A 16982-nucleotide genomic window follows, 5' to 3' on the forward strand; every position below is an offset into this window, starting at 1 on the left:
TCCGTTTAGACTCACGATATGAACACTCAAGTTGCCCTGAGGGCTTGGGAGTCACAGAGAAGAAAATCGTAAGCTGTGTGCTTCTGAGGGCTGCCCCCAGGCCAGGAGGAAACCACACACATACACAGCCCCCGCTCCGCTCCGGAGATTCACTCACAGAGGCCCTCATTTCCTCCCCTTCAGGCCCACTCCCCTCCCAGAAATCACCTCCATGACGTGAACCAACCCTTTTCCTGCCACACTCTGGGATTTTTATCCTAGAACCTTGAGAAGTCTGTCTATGTATTATTTGATCTTTTGTTTTGAGTTCTTGCCCTCTCATTTTCTTGAGAAAACAAAGCTGTTATATGTTTCATCTGATTCCTGTTAAAAATCTTCTCGTCTGTACTCGTCATCTGCCTTTTGCAAACCTCTTTTCATAGGTCCTGTGCTAGTTTTTTCCTGCATGTTCATCTGGGATAGAAGCAGCTCTGTCTGGGTCTGTGTTTACACACTGATAATATGGGTAGATTCACCTTGACTCCCTTCCCCGTCTCTATGAGTGATGGTGAATCTTCTCTTTCAGAGCTGGTGCCGGAGGTCTGGCTTTGATGCTTCTTGGGAAGTGGGACAGAGACAGTGGGAATGTGCCATCTGATTTTACTCTCTCCCCATGCCTGCCCTCCTGTCTGCAGAGTCCCCTGTGCCTATGGTGTATGTGACCCCGTGGCAGGACTCCCCTTAAATTTTCAGCCTTCCCCACCCCCACTTCAGGGCAGAGAGCCTCCTCCAAAGAGGGTCTGGGTCAGTGCGATTTCCCATGATTCGTGGACCTTCTTTTAGTGGGTTCAAATGTAATTGGTTAATATCTTTCAAGAGGTTCAAATGGCTCTTAAGATATACTTTTCCTTCTCTCCTTCAGCTTTTCCTCAGATTAGGCCACCCCTTCTTGTTAAAAAGCTGGGGCAGGAAAAACAAAGAACAAACAGCTTCTGCCCCAGTGCTGCCCATGCTTCCAGGCCTCAGCCCTCCAGATCGGGCACTGTCGGCCTTTAGAACATTCTTGCCCATCTCCCTCACGTTACATAAGCTAGGTAGACCTTGATGTTCGCTTTCAGTCTGTCCACGATTAACTGTATACAGCAGACCTTCAGAATTATAGCATGGAGTTTGGTCATTCTCTTGTTTCAGTGAGTTTTCTTCTATGTATTGGGCTATTTTTTCTTATTTCCATGGGTTCCAAGGAGTTATGCAAATGAGCACTTCCTCTGCCATTTTCCAAGAAGTTCTTCCTCTGCTGAATATTTTAAATAGTGAGACAAGAAAGATAAAATATGTCAGAAGATTAAGAGGAATGTACATTTTTTAAATTAGAAAGTTAAGACTAGAAAAGATAACAGAAATGAGGAAAATGATTAAAATTAACAGTGATGAGACAGCATCTGAACAGTTAGAAAATGAAGCTAAAGAATTAGATGAAAGTATTAAAAAGGAACTCAGAAACTCTAAGGGTAAGATATGGCAAAAAGACAAAATTAAATGGTGGGAAAGGTTTAAAAGAACTAGCATTTAAGTGTTTCTAAACAAATTTTAAAGATGAAAGGGCTAGACAATAACACACTAAAACAATGAAATAATCTTAGTATTTAAAGATTAAAAAAATGTAAGCAGCATATGAGGTTATCTCATTCTGTAATGTTCCATGTTAAGATGTACCTTATTTACTGATTTACAAAGATGTCTAAGACTGTGGTTTAGGGAGAAGAGCAAGTCACAGAGCATTATATATTCTCCGTATGTGTGTCACACAAAGGTTGCAAATACGTAGAGAGAGGAGTGATGGGAATAATACCAAACCGTTAACTGGGAAAGGAAAGGGAGCGGAGGTGGGGATGTCGTGCCTGCCATCGGGTCCCCTCAGATCCCCTCACCGTTTCTGGAATCTTCTCCCCTCCCCTCTTCAGTGCACTTTTTCTCCAGTACCCGCACCTGGGCGGCGACTCTTCCTAGGTGGGCTGCCCTTGCTCACCGCAGCTGCTTTGCCCACGTGTGCAGAGAGCGCCAAGTACCCGGGGACTTTACAGCCCTCACCCCGGCTCGGGGCCCTCAGTTCCTCGTCGCAGGTGGGACAGCTCTGAGGTGTAACCAGCCTCGAGCAGATTGTAAAGCAAGCTATGTATGTGATTTTACGTTTTCTAGTAGCCACATTAAAATCAATTCTAATACACTTTATCTTCAACATGTAATCAATATAAAACTTATTGAGACGTTCTGCATCCTTTGTTACTTGTACTAAGTCTTCCAAGTCCGGTGTGTGTTTTACACACGCACGTCTTGCTTTGCCTGACCCCATTTCCTTGCTCAGTGGTCACAGGTGGCACGTGGCTGCCGCGTGGGACAGCCCAGCTCCACTCAAGTTGAAGCTGAACCTTCACAGGACTTTGCCTGAAAATGAAACCTCACCTCCCTGTCCTGCTTATTGGTTTCTCTTAGGAGCAGTTTCTTTCCTTTTCTTTTTTTTTAACTTGCATGATTAAGAAAGGAACATTTTCTTAATAAAAGTTTTGCATACAAGTGTTATTTTTGTAATTTAAAAAAAATCTAGAGGGTTCAAAGAAAAAAATATGTCTCTCATCCAGAAGCCCTGCTTTGTTATTTATTTGTTTGTTTATTGCTAAGGCTGCCATAAACTCTAGTGACACTGGGTTGCAGAAGACTTGAGGTTCCAGTGAGTAAAGAACAACTGACGTCATAGCAGAACCTTCCCTTCTTGCCATTTGTCGTATGTGGAAGGCTTGAGCCTTTCATGTCTATAGAGTTTCTGCCAAGATAAGTGGCCTGAAGCCAGCTTAGAGTAAGATTATCCAGCAGTCTGGGTCAGATATGCAGCCTGTAGCTTCTCAGGCCCAGGTAAGGTGATGGGGGAGGCTAGGTCATCACTTATGAAGGAGGAATACCAGGGGGACCTGGAAAGAGTGGCCTTTTTTTTCTTTTGCAACATGCCCGCAGCCTATAATTGGTACTACTGTAGCAGCTTGGGAGTGGGCAGTGCCCATCTGGCTCCAAATACCCAGGCTGTATGGAGTCACTTCTCTTGGCATCCAAACCCTGCAGCAGGATGGTGGCTCCCCGTGCAGATGCCTCTTCCTCACTAATAAGACCACTAGGTCTTTTGTCTTTTGCCTTGTCATGGCGTTTTATTAAGAAGACAGTATAAAGAGTCCCTTTTGACATAAGTGTTACCTAAGATTGCTTTTTATTTTTATTTTCCCATTTCCAAGTATTTGGATTTTCTTTGCTTATTTGTGTGTCACCTGAGGTAGAGGTGGGGGAAGAACGCTACTGACTGGCTCAGAAAATAATTCCAATCAGAAAAAGCAGGGATGCCTACATTTCCCTAACAAAGCCACCCTTCTTCATCCCAGAATCACCTTTCCTCCTTCCTCGCTGTGTCATCAGAGAAAGAAGCAGGCATGTTTCAGCAGTGCATTTCCCAATTTATTCCCATTTGTTAATTCAGCAAGCATTTACTGCTTACTTCCTCTATGCTGTTACTCTTGAATGTGTGTTTGGTCCTTTTGTCTACAGTGTTGTTGCCAGTGTAGGCTCTTTTTATGGCTTTTCTTGGCTATTTTAAATGGAAATTGGGAGATAAACCAGGCACTCCTGGACTAAACACCAATGGCCATGAGGTCCATCCTCTGAAGGTACTCTAGACAGAGCTTTCCCTTCCTCAGTGAATGTTGCCTTTTTCTAAATAAGTTTGTGATGGTTCACATGCTCACCTTCCTCCTTTTACCTTCGACCCCGCTGACTTGAGAGTGTTGAGGACTCCACTCATTGCTGAGGGATGTGATAGGATTTGGACGGTTCCAGGGCCACGAGGCCACAGTGTGCAGGAGAAGGGCGTGGTGCTGCCTTAGTGGGGTACCTGGGTCTTGGGAGGGCCTTGGCTTTACCCCCTCCTCATTACTGATGGGCTGGCCCCTGGGGAGGAGTGGCCAGAATGGGCCAGCGATGGGCCCGTGTTCTTCTCTGTTCTCAGTGCCTTTCCCAACTCTTTCTGTTTCAGTACAGCACTGCAGCCTCCAGGCCCACTGATGGATCCGCTGACGAAAGGGTCCAGTGGGAGTCAGATGGCACAGACCCTTCTATGGAAAGCCAAGTCGTCTCTCTCCTTTGGCATCCAGCCCCTGCAGACGTGGCCAACAAAAGACCCTGAAGTAGAGGCCCAGGTCAACCTGTAAGTAAGTAAGAGAAGCATCATCTCAGTTGGGGCTCATGCTCACTCTAACTTGAAACCCCTTAATGCTCAGGAAGAAAATTATCTTTGGGGGGAAGAGAAATGAGAGAGAGAGGAGTGGATATTTGGTTGGGAGATTTCATTTCTGTTCTTAATGGTGCCTTATGTGTATTTATTTATTTATTTACTTACTTACTTAGCAATGTTCATTGAGCACCTACTCTGGCCAGGCCTTGTCTCAGGCATGGCAGGCAAAAGAGATTCAGTTCCTGTCCTCAGGGGATTTACAGCTCATGGAACAGATAGCCGTTAATCAAATAATCATACAAATAAATATGAACAAATTGTGACAAGTGCTATGAAATGTGGTACCTTGATTCAATAAACACTTACAGAATGCCCTCAATGTGCCAGCAACATACTGGGGATATAAGAGAATAAGACATCTCCTCGCCCATGAATATCAAATAGTATCTAGAAGGGGAAAAAATTCCAATTATTATTCAGAAGCAATGATAATAACTATGCTGTAACTAATATATTAATAGATTCCATGTCCCGTAGGGTGGTAACTATGTTTTCCTGTTTACTCCTGAATCCCCAGGGCTTTGTTATGCTGTACAATATTTGTTGGATGAATGAATAAGTAATGAATGAAGAAGATACTACAACACAGTGGTGCTTAGCTTTCCAGGGGAATCAAAGGCAACTAGGTGCAACAATCTGATTGCCTTAAAAGCAAATGAGATGCTTCATCAGTTCAATGCAACGAATATTATTGATGCTTACTGTACCTAAGGGCCAACCCCAGAGATTCTGATTCAGTGGCTCTGGAGTGGGTGAAAGAGGACTCTTCAGGGACAGCCTTTCCAGGGAGGCAGACAAGTAACCAAATAACTCCAGCGCTGTTAGAAAAGAAGCATGTATAATGTGCTATAGGAGGAGGGGATCTGCGGGAGGACAGGGAGGAAAACGGGGAGCAGTTGCTCTTAGCCAGGCAGGATGACCATCGCTTCGGGCAGGAAAGGGGAAGAAAGCCACTTTAAACAGAGGAAAGTGCAGAGCAAAGGCACGGATCCATGAAAGTGGGTCCCAGCAGTGTTGACAGGCATTAAAGCAGTGGTTCTCAACCCTGGCTGCACAGGAGAATCACCCTGGGAGCTTTAACACATATGAAAGCCTGCACCATCCGCCCAAGATACCCAGGTCTAGGGTGGGACACAAATACCAATATTTTATAACGCTCCCCAGGGGATTCTCTTGTGCAGCAAATGAGAAATGCTGCTTTTAAAAATGTAACCACACAAAAATAAATACAAAATAGTTATGAAGTACCTTATACGCCTAGCTAAGGAGTATGAATTTTTATATCTCGAGCAGTGAGGAGCCATTGATAGCTTGCCTGATTTTAAACGATAATACAATTTGAAATAGACAAGGTTCTTCTGGGTTCCTCTGGGAAACTAGAGAAGTCTGGAGTCACCGCTGCCTTTTCAGAGCTGCCACCATACCTCCCACCGTGGCCTGGTAGGTCCACTTATGAGAATATGGGAATTGAATGTCTCCTTGATCTGAAACTGAAATCTAAAATTTCAGTGAATGCTGAATTAATCTGGGCGAAATGCTCCTGTTTCTTGGGGGCCGCTGGTAACCCGCGTGTGGGCAGCTCCAGCGCTCTAGAAAGGAGGGCAGGGAAGCCTGGGCTTTATCTACCAAAGGTGGAGCGGGGGGTGGGGGGTGGAGGTAGGTGGGGGAGTGGGGGGAAGGGCCACTCTTCCTTCCTCTGAAGCTCCAGGAGGGACTCGCAGCGCTGCTTCTTTCTAGACTACAAGCCCCACAGTGCGCCGCGCGGATGACGTAGTCAAAGGGGCGGGAAGGACTGCCGGGAAGCCTATAAGACGCAGCGGAAGCAGCCCGAGGTGGCGCCTTCTGGGTCCTATTGGTGAATCTGGTTAGGAGTGGGACCAGGCACTGGTGATTGGCGGCCGCAGGGCTAGCGACGCTGCCGTGAGAACAGGGCGGGCGGGGTCCGGCCAAGGGCTGCACCCCAGACTCAGGGGCCGGATTTGAAACTGATTCCACCGGGAACCAGATGTTGGGTTTTCTGGAAAACAGGCTAGAAAGATGCGTCTTTTAAGAACCGCTGCCGTTCTGCGGGCTGCTCATTCATTAACTCATTCATTCAGCAAACTTAATTGATTACCTGTGTACCAGGCACTTGTGCAAACATCCCAAATGCGTTTTCTCTTTTAGTCTTCACAAAAAAACAGGTAACTACTGCAGGCTCCATCTTAAAGATGAGGAAGCTGAGGTCCAGAAGAGTTAAGAGACTTGTTCAGGTCGCACAGCTTGTAAGTGACAGAGCAGGGATTTGAACCTACATCTGTCTAGCGCCAGTGCCCATCTCCTAATCTCAGTGTGCTCAGCGGTGCCATCAGGAGCAAAGTGTTTATGGGATGTCGATGTCCACAGGGTGTCTTGGTATTGTCGGGTGAAGATTATAGCAGGACCGGACTGGACACCAATAAAGTTGACCAAGTACAAAGTTGGGCCTTGTGCGAGGTCCCTTGGTCATACAAGGCCTACTCTCACCAGAAAAGGCTTTTGGTATCTATGAAAGAACCTACTGAGCATCTGTGTGCTGTGCTGGGTCCTGTGCTAAGCACTGGGTATGCAAAGGAAGCATCTCCTTCCAGATTAAGCGAGGCTTATGGAAGTGCCGTTACCTAGGGCAATCCAAGGAGATTTCTCAGTGGAGAGACTACTTGAAGTGTGGGAACTTTACCGGGCAGAGGTGAAGGAGGCCTCCCCAGACAGAGGAGACTGTCTGTGCAAAGGCCAGCAGCGTTAAACCACTCTGGATTTGAGGGGAACCACAAACAGTCTGGTCCAGCTGGAGCTTCTTGGGGAGCGGTGAGCCTGGGATGGCAGACAGAAGCGAAGTCACTGGGGAATGGGAGGGCTTAACCTGCCTGCTAGGAAGTTTGGTCTTAACTCTCTCAGCCAGAGCACAGCATGATCAGATTTGCATACTGGAAAGATAAGTGGTGTCAGTGGGCAGCTAGATTGCAGGAGGATAAGGCTGGTGGCAGGGAGACCTATCAGAGTGGCCGGATAGGAGATATTAAGTGTTCTGATGAGTGGCAGGAACAATGGGATTGAGTTAAGAAATATTTAGGAGGAAGGTTAGAGTGGACCTGGTAAATGCATGGGTGGTGGGGTGAAGAATAGGACAGAGATCATTAGATACTGCCGTGGGGGCTGAAGAGGGGTACATTTACATCTTTGGAGGAAGGAAGTTCTTAGAAAAGTCTTCTTAGGGAGAGTAATGTGAAGTGGATCTTGAAAAAGGAGGAGAACGTTCCTTCCTTCTTTTCTTTTTCTTGAGTAGATTTTAATTTTGCAGAGGTGGGGAAGAGGGTATTCTGGATGGCCGGATCCTGGTTTGCCGCTTGTATGGTGAAGTAGGAGGAAGTTTGGAAGGTCAAATTGGGGGACATATTGTGAAAGGTGTTGTACTTAATGCCAGGACATTGGGAGTCTGAGTGGCTTTTGAGACAGACAAGTGATGGTTTGAGCTCTGAGTTTTAAGAGTTAATTTCACTGATATGTACAGTGAGGAGGCCAGGAAAACAATTAAGAGATGGACTAGGGAGGGGCTCGTCGGTTGTAAGTAACAGCAACCGAACTCAAAATAGTTTAGGCCAAAAAGGAGAATGTATAGGTTAATGTAACCAAACTACGGGAAGGGACAGATCTCGCTCGCTCAGGGAGTGACTGAATCCAGGGACTCTAGTGCCAACAATCAGTCCATTCTTCTCTTACGCCCTCAACCTCCACCCCTTAGCCCTGCTTCTCTCTGCCTGTTGACCTCACTGTCTCCTGCCGTCCATGAGTTTTCACCATGCAGCCGTGGGCGTGATCTCAGGCAGCATGGGGTATGTTCTCACAGACTTGCAACTTGAGAGGAAAAATCTTCCCCATCAGTTAGAAGAACCCTGGGGAAGGACTGTAGTTGCCCAGCCTGGGTCACATGTCCATTCCTGGTTCTGTGGGGGAGTGTCTGTTACCAGGGGCAGAGGGGGTAGTTCTGCTTGCCCTGGCAAACAGAGCAGGGGTGGTCAGGCGGGAGGAGAACAGAATTCAAAGGGGTCAGAGAAGCCAGTGGAGGAGTTTCAAGAAGGGCAGTGCTCTCTGACCGGTCACAAAAATAACTTAGGAAGTTTGTTCAAAAATATAGATCATGGAACCTATTTAATTAGAATCCTTAGTTGTGGGACCCAGGGATCTGGCAGAAAGTGTCAAATATAACAGAAAGTTTGAAGATCGAAACTAAAATCTTCCATTGAATTTGAGGATTCGGAAGCCATGGGGCTCCTCTGAAAACGCCGTTTCAGTTGGGAAGGGAGGGCAGAAGGCAGATGGCGAGTCTCTCTCCATCCTCACGTCTCCTCATTCATAACCTCCTTTCAGGGCCATGTCCGACCCTACAAGAGGCAAAGTTTCCTCATTAGCTCAACACATTAGGAAAAGACAAAGGAAAGCTATTGGAAAGATGGTTATTTGAGGGGCATTCTGCCTTAAACGGATGTCAGCCAGGAGCAGAAGGAAGAAAGTTTGAAAAGTTTTTAATTCCATCTGAATTATCTGCCCATTCTTTTTTCCCATCAGTCCTTCCTGTGATTAATTACAATATACTACCAATAAGTTGGATTTCTTAAAAAGTATAATTCAGACTTAATTTCCCTCACTCGGCTGAATTAGCAGTGGTTTGCTTTTTGATCTTTTGGAGAAAGTTGCCACGTATTTGAAAGAGTTTATCATCAAGGCGTGATACACATATTAGGTAATTTCGTATTTAGACATTTTAAAATAGCTTCCAAAAGCCTCAAAAGACCTAGTTTGCTCCTGAGTAAAGGAATACTTGATTTTAAAACATAAAGCTGGAGAGAAAACCTTTGGGTTTACTGTTGGGGAAATTCTATTGTTTCCATGAAGAAACTTCTCTTCCAGTCCCATGGAGGAAAGAGGCTGGACAACTGACTTGCCCCTTCCTCTTTTCCTCTCTTACCTTTGGGATCTGGTTGCCCACCGAGCTTGTGCGTTAGCTCTTCTCCTGTTTCCACATGGAAAAACACACCTGTGTCTTCTAGAGACAGGTGTGGAGGCCCACCTGCCTCGGTATCCCCTCTTGGAGCTCGATAGTCATGAGACAATGATTCCTCGGCAACCATTCAGGCGAGTAGCTGCCTCTCTGCAGACCAGACTCTGCCGCAAGTGGGCTGCTCCAGGTCTAAACTTGGGGGAAGTAGTAGGAAGTCTATGTGGCTGTCGGGCTCAGCCACATTTGCCAATGAAACTCTGACAGTGAGGAAACTGATGTTTTGATTTCCATTTGCCTGACTCCTGTCTCTAATTCTCAACCGATTCCAAACACAGAGAAGAGAGCAGCTTGATTTATTAAAAAGCTCCCAAAGCTCAGATAATTGTGAGACAGGCTAGGATCTGTGTGGGTCTGGTTAGGAGGGGGTTTTGTTTTGTTCTGTTTGTTTTTATTCTCTTGTTCTTCCCTGTCGTAGCAGAGTATGTGGCGCATAGAAGGTGCTCACTAAATGCTTGTTGGGTAAGTTAAAGATAATAGAGCAGACATGCCAGTTAGGAGGCTCCTGCAACGATGCAGGTCTGAGCTAAAGCAGAGAACGTAAAAATGGAAAGGGGAGAAGTGGCAAGGGACTAAAAGACATGATGGAATTCTAGAAATATCCTCACATGCAAAATGGCATATACAAGGTTATGCATTGCAGTTTATTAGTAGTAGCGAAAGGTTGAAAACCATTTACCTAGGAAACTGGTTAAATAAAATACAGTACATCTACTCAGTGGAATAGTACGTAGCCATAAGAAAGAATATGGAGGGTCTTTTGGTACTGATTTGGAAAGATCTCCAAGATACATTAAATAGAAAAACAACAAAAACAAGGAGTGGAGGTGTGTATAGTATGCTACCATTTACCAAAGGCAAAAGGGAATATGTATTTCTTTTTCTTTGTAAATGCATACAGCATCTCTGGCAGACACACAATAAACAATAGAGGTTGCTGGTGGGGAGAGGAAATGAGGGGCTGAGGAGGGAAGAGAGGACAAACTTACCCCTGTATGGCCTTTTGGACTCTTGTGAGTTTTGAAGCAAGTGAGTTTTACCTCTTCAAAGAGTGAAATACAGATACAAATATACAACAATCAAAAGCAACACTGTGTGGGGCCTGTACCGGGGCCTGGAGACTGATTAAGATGTTGGATGTGAGAGAAGACCTGGGCGATGACTCTGAACTTGCACCTCGAGTGACTGGGAAGAAGATGGCAGCTCTGCTGACTGAGATGTGAGTGAGGAGTGGGAGTGAGGGTGACTCAGGGCATGTTATGTTTTAGAGGCCCCTGGGGGTGTCCGCAGAACCATGTCCGGCAGCTGTAAGTCTGAACTTGCAGTTGGAGAGAAAGATTGAGTTGGAGATTTGGTCTGGGGAGTTGTTAGCATAGAGGTAGTATTTGAAGGCGCCGGAGCAGTGAGGTCCCCAGGGAGGTGAGTGGCCTGAATGGAAGGGAGAGGAATGTGGATCTTCACTGCTCAAGGGTGGCATAGGGTTCAACACTGAGTTGCTGCTCCGTGTGATCTAAGTCAGGGAGGAGTACGGCATCACTCTGCCAGGACATCCTGGTCCTTTTCTGGGAACAGAAGCTGCACCACTGAGCTCCACATCCCCTGGAGGAATAATCACTAACAGCAATCATTCTTCCTCAAGGAAGTTATGCCATTACTAAAACTCTATTCCTTTGACTATTCGCGTTGTCTATTCTTTCCAATTTTATAGTCCTCAAGGGCCAGCAACCCATTTTGGTGCTCACCTCATCTCAAAGTACAGTGCAGAACACCATAAGGACATACTATAAATAGTGACTAGAGAGTATGACTCTTTTTAATCATTGCTTTTAGGAGGCAAAAGGAAATAGTTTAGGCTGCCCTGCCCTAAATTCACCTAAGCCAACACTCATTTTTATAAATCACATTTGACTTTGAATGCGGGCTGGTTGCTTTCCTGTCATCTTCTATAGTAAGAAGTGTTCTTAGTTAAAATGCTTTTGCCTCCTATACGTCTGTGAGTTTGGTTGATCTACTCTTTTGCTTTCTTTGAAGAATGTTCTCCACCTCCCTCAACACTCTCCCTCATCCTTGGTCTCAAAGTCTCATTTTTGTAGACTGTCTCAGGATCAGACTACCTTGGTGAAATAAACATTTTAGAAAATCTTTCACAAGTATAGTTTGACCTTAAAAGCACAGAGTAAGCTGCTTTTCTTCCACTACGTGGTCTGAATGTACCTGGAGAAAAACACAACACAGAGAAGCATGAAGTGGATCTAAATTGGTCCAGAAAATTAGAATACAATACAGAGGCCATTTAAAAAGCAGCCAGGGCCTTCCCGCCTCTCCTAGGTTACCTCAAGACAAAATTCAGTCAGTTCCACAAGGATTTATATACTTTTATGCTTAAGACTAAGAATTTTTCACATACTGGTATTGGCTATAAAGGAGATCAAAATATACCACCCCAAAATATGCCACTTTGGCATAAGGATTATTTTGAGCTGAAGGCAATTGAGAAAAAGCAGACACAGGAAGAACTCTCTGCCCTCCCCTGATCTGCCTAAAAGCAGGGCATAAATTTCTCTTTGTAAAAGTGCCCCCTCCTCCAAGAGGAGGAGAACAGTCCTTATCACCAGAGACAGAGAAGGCACCAAGATGAGTCTATATAAAGAAACCTTACTAAATAACCCTATCTACCATTGCTTTCCCCCATATATCTACCTTCCCGTGATTTACCACTCCTAGAAGCCCCAAATCCCTTTTCTTTTGTCTTGTGACTTCTCCACAATTTATTGCCCTTTGTTAAAATAGTATATAAGCCTCTCAGTCTAACTGCTACTTTGGGTTTTCTTTTCTGTGCAGGCCTTGTGCATGTAAAGTTAGAAATAAAATTTGTCTGCCTCTTCTCCTGTTAATCTGTCTTTTGTCAGCTTAATTCACAGGTACCAGTTACAGAACATAAGAGTGTAAAGGGAAAGTTTTTCCTCCCTAACAGCTACTTCCTAAAGTGAGAGCATTTTAGATTACAGGAGAATCTAGCTTATCTCTAGATTTCCACAAAGAGACTTTTTTTCTTCTTTGTGTTGTTCTTCACGTGCACACACCTTCCTAATGATGCACAACCTCTGTTTCTTCAAATAGTAATTGTGCTCAAGACTATTCACCTGCTAAGTGCTTCATATGTATTTTCTCATTAAATGCAACAGCCCTATGAGGATTGTCCCATGGTTATCAGTATTTGTTGAATTAATTCATTAATCAAGCCCCATTTTACAGTTGTAGAACTGAGAGCCCACAAAAGGCTGTTTCTTGCCTAAAATCAGGCCGTGGATTAGTGGTGGGTTAGACAGAGTTGAGTAAATATCAGGCAACACTTATGTACATGTAATTTCTCTATACATATATATAGATGTTAGTTAAGTTTAGGATCAGAGTTTTTTTTTTTTCTGTATGACATTCTAAAGTAATTTTTTATTGTACTATAATTTACAGGCAATAAAATGCAAGAATCTTAAGTTCACAGTTGGATGAGTTTGACACTGGCAGATGATTCACTTTTTAATGTTACAGTGTTGATCCACTGCACTTAATTGTATTGCCTATTTATTGAAAGATGCCAATCTCTAGACACAGGGAATGCCAGCCTCATCATGAGCTAATGGCTGGTGAATGATGTCACAATGTGTTCATTGTGATGGCCCCCACAGCATTTTCTTTGTTTGCTCATATTACTGGCATTGTATTAACCTCTGAAGTGAATTGTTTGAGATTAACCTGATGCAACATTTACAGTATTTTCATGTCTGACTCAAAAACAAATTTCATGAATATGCTGTGTAATGCAGTTCATTTCCAGCAGCAGCTGACAGTGGACTTGTGAGCACCTGGGGGTGTCTCTCCAGGCCTGATCCTAGAGAAAGTTATGAAGTGGTCCCTGTGTTTGCCCTGCCCCTTCTCTAGGTACCTATCTAGTATGGCTGGCCTCACCCTCCTGTGTCACTCCTGGCCCCCGGTAAAGAAGAAAAACCCTAGGGGACATGGTGGCTCTCCTCAGACATTTGAAGGGCTTTCCTGTAGAGGTGATCTTGTTTTATATGGCCCCAAAGAGTTGGCTGGCTTGCTTTCATTCATTCATTCATTCACTCATTATTAAATAAAACCCCACTAAGAGCTAACTCTGTACCAGGTATTATGTTACAAGCTAAGGATTTTGCGTTGAACAAAACCAACAGAGAACCTGCCATTGTGAAGCTTATATTTTAGTAGGGGAGGCAGATGTTAATCCAATACCCTCTTTGTAATTTCTAATCTGGGGGTGGAGGTGGAGTCAGGAAGAAGAAGGAGTTTGGAGAGCTCATTCCAGGTCCTAAGATGAGAAGATGCTCAGCAAGTTGAAGGAAATGAAGAAGGGCCTTGTAGCTGGAGTGCTGAGACAGGGCGAGCGGGCCAGACAGGACAGCTGGCCGGGGGTGTGGAAGTGATGGTAAGGAAATTAAGAAGAAGTGAAAGGGTGAAGATGTAGGACCAGCTGGTGGAAATTAAAGTGTGATGGATTTCAGTTCAATGTAGAAAAAAACTGTTTGACAGGAAGAATGGAGTGCCCTGGGGCAAACTGTTTCTTTATCACTAATAGTGTGTAAGTAGAGACTTGCTGGCTATATTTCAAGTATCTGGTAGAGAATACACTATCACAGATACCAGACTGGACACCAAATGACCCTTAAGTCTCTGGACCTGGAAGTCCCTGGACATCTCTGGAAGTCTCTTCTACCCTAAGATCCTACGCTGAGGTGGCAGGAAGACTGACCAGGCTATTGTAGGGATCTGGGTATCAAATAGTGAGGACCCGTGAGATGAAGGACTAAGCTGGCTAAATAATGGAGATGATCACTGAGGAAATGTCCAACCATGGGGGAATGGAGAATCAGTGGGATAGTGATACAGCAGGAGACTACACAGCACTGTGAGTGATACAGGTATGAATGTGTACAAATCTCAAACGCAAATCGTTCAAAGAAGCTAGTTGCAGGGAGATGGTCACGGTATGGTATACATTTGTGTAAAATTTAAGATCACGCTAAACAGTACTGCATATGGTTTATGACTACGTAGTACAAATATAAAAAATAAGCAGGGAGTGCGAACCAAATTATTTAGTGATTGTTTCAAGGGAGAGAGAGATGAAAATGAGATCAAGGAGAGGTACACAGGGGTTTCAGCTGTATCTGTAATGTTCATTATATTATTCTTTATTTTTCTGCATCTTGAAGAAATAAGACAAATTAGAGAAGAAATCCAGGTGATTCTGACATATAGCTAGGTTTTGAGAACCAGAGTCAGTGCTTCTCAAAGTTCAGTGTGCATTTGAATCCTCAGGGGATCTTGTTAAAAATGCTGATTCTGTCTCATTAGGTCTGGGATGGGGCCTGAGGGTCTGCATTTCTAATCAGCTCAGGGAAAAGGACCACTCTGAGTAGCGAGGGTCGGAATGACCTTGGTGTTCTCTAGGATTCTCGCTGCCCACAGGACTGTTCAGAAGTGCCCACTCTGTACAGCATGCCTCCCTTCAGGGTCTAGGTACAGTTGGGGACAGTCTGGGAATCTCAGGAGAGAAGCTTTGAGAACTTGGGAAGGCACACTTTGGAGGGATTTCTCCAAAGAAGTTAAATCTACAGGTGATCCAGGGAGGTACGCAGCAACATATGTTGTCTGCTGATTTTTTTTCCTTAAATACGTTTCTGTTTAACACTTTGTGGTCATGCATGTGCAGGTATCCTGTGGAGCAGTGTTTCCCAAACCAAATTGTACTCTGAGCTAGAAATCCCTTCAGTCTTGACATTATAGGAGGAAAGGAGAAGCCAAGGTCGCTAAAGATTGGGGAGGGAGGGAGCAGATGTGCGGACATAACACTTTGCAGGAATCATTTTCTAGGTAGCAGCGCCCAGGTTTCTGGATGGTGGGTCTTGAACTGAGCAGAGTGACAGGCCTCTCATATCCCAAGATGACATATGCTACTCAAGAAGGAGACAAAAGAGGCTATTGTACAGTTTACCAAATTTGCTGTACACAGGTGTGATGTGCTTGCACAATGTTTTTGTTCCTGTGAAGTCCGATGTCCTTTATATTTTCCCACCGCGCCGTAAGCGCTATGAGTGCAGGGAGCACACGTCTCAGGTTTAGCACCTGGCCCAGTACCTGGGACCTCACAGGTGCTCAGGAACTGTTTATGGAATGAGTGAATGAATTTCAACTCAGATACAGGGTTTTTTTTAATTAACCTTTTTATTTTGAGAGCATAATAGATTCATATGCAGTTATAAGAAATAACACAAAGAGATCCCAGGTACCCTTTACCCAGTTTCCCCCAGTGGTAACATCTGGCATAACTATAGTAAAGTATCAGTCACAGCCAGGAAATTGTCAGTGATACAATCCATTGGCCTTAGGTTTCCCCAGTGTCACATGCAATCTTATCACGTGTGTAGGTTCATTTCTCCACCACCACAGATAAGACACAGACATGGCTCCATCACCACAGAGTCCCTTATGCTGCCCTTTTATAACCACACCTCCCTCGCTCTATGATTTTGTCATTTCAAGAATGTTGTATAATAGAATCACACAGTAAGTTATCTTTTATGGTTGGCCTTTTCCACTCTGCACGATTCCCTGGACATTCATCCAAGTTGTTGTATCTGTCAGTAGTGTGTTCCTTTTCCTGGCTGAGGGATATTCCGTGGTGGGCATGCACCACAGTTTGTTTATCCATTCACCCTTCCAAAGATTTCTAGGCTTTTTCTAGCTTGGGGCTATTATGAATAAAGCTGCTATGAACATTTGTGTATAGGTATTTGTGAATATATATTTTCATTTCTCTGGGATAAATGCCCAAGAGTGCAAGTGCTGGGTCATATGGTAACTGCATATTTAATTTTATAAGAAAATGCCAACTGGTTTCCAAAGAGGCTTGGCTTACCTTGTACATTCCCACCCACCGTCTATATATATATATATATATATATATTTAAAATAAATTTATTTATTTTATTTATTTTTATTTTTGGCTGTATTGGGTCTTCATTGCTGCACGCAGGCTTTCTCTAGTTGGGGCAATTGGGGGCTACTCTTCGTTGCTGTGCACGGGCTTCTCATTGCAGTGGCTTCTCTTGTTGCAGAGCACGGGCTCTGGGCACGCGGGCTTCAGTAGTTGTGGCACGTGGGCTCAGTAGTTGTGGCTCACGGGCTCTAGAGCACAGGCTCAGTAGTTGTGGCACACGGGCTTAGTTGCTCCGCGGCATGTGGGATCTTCCCGGACCAGGGCTCGAACCCATGTCCCCTGCATTGGCAGGCGGATTCTTAACCACTGCACCACCAGGGAAGTCCCCACCCACAGTCTATAAGTGGTCCAGTTGCTCCGTGTCTTCGCCAAAGTTTGGTATGGTTGCTGTTTTTTATTTAGAGATAGAATCCCAAGGGCACTGGTAGAGATCATTATTGAAAGGAGCCTTGCAATGAATTACCACAAGACTTTAGTAATAGCAGAGAACCTGGTAAGTTCCAGGGACACCTGTCTTTGTCCAGAAACTTAGTAGACACATAAATACTGTAGGAGGAATGCAT

At 44.6% G+C, this 16982-nt stretch overlaps 1 protein-coding gene across 5 annotated transcripts in view; it reads left to right on the top strand.

The window, feature by feature from the left end:
- GARNL3 (GTPase activating Rap/RanGAP domain like 3) overlaps positions 1 to 16982 on the top strand; it is a 154452-nt gene that overhangs the window by 19794 nt on the left and 117676 nt on the right. For 3 of the 5 annotated variants that reach the window (XM_082402606.1, XM_082402608.1, XM_082402609.1), the window contains exon 2: positions 4052 to 4222. In XM_082402606.1, the coding sequence (XP_082258732.1) occupies positions 4080 to 4222 (143 nt within the window). In that variant the 5' untranslated portion in view covers positions 4052 to 4079. Of the gene's footprint in view, positions 1 to 4024; positions 4227 to 16982 lie in introns of those variants that run through there. The other 2 variants (XM_082402613.1, XM_082402612.1) reach the window with 2 other exon arrangements.

Source organism: Balaenoptera borealis, assembly GCF_965194805.1.
Source record: "Balaenoptera borealis genome assembly, chromosome: 8".
Classification (NCBI taxonomy): Eukaryota; Metazoa; Chordata; class Mammalia; order Artiodactyla; family Balaenopteridae; genus Balaenoptera; species Balaenoptera borealis.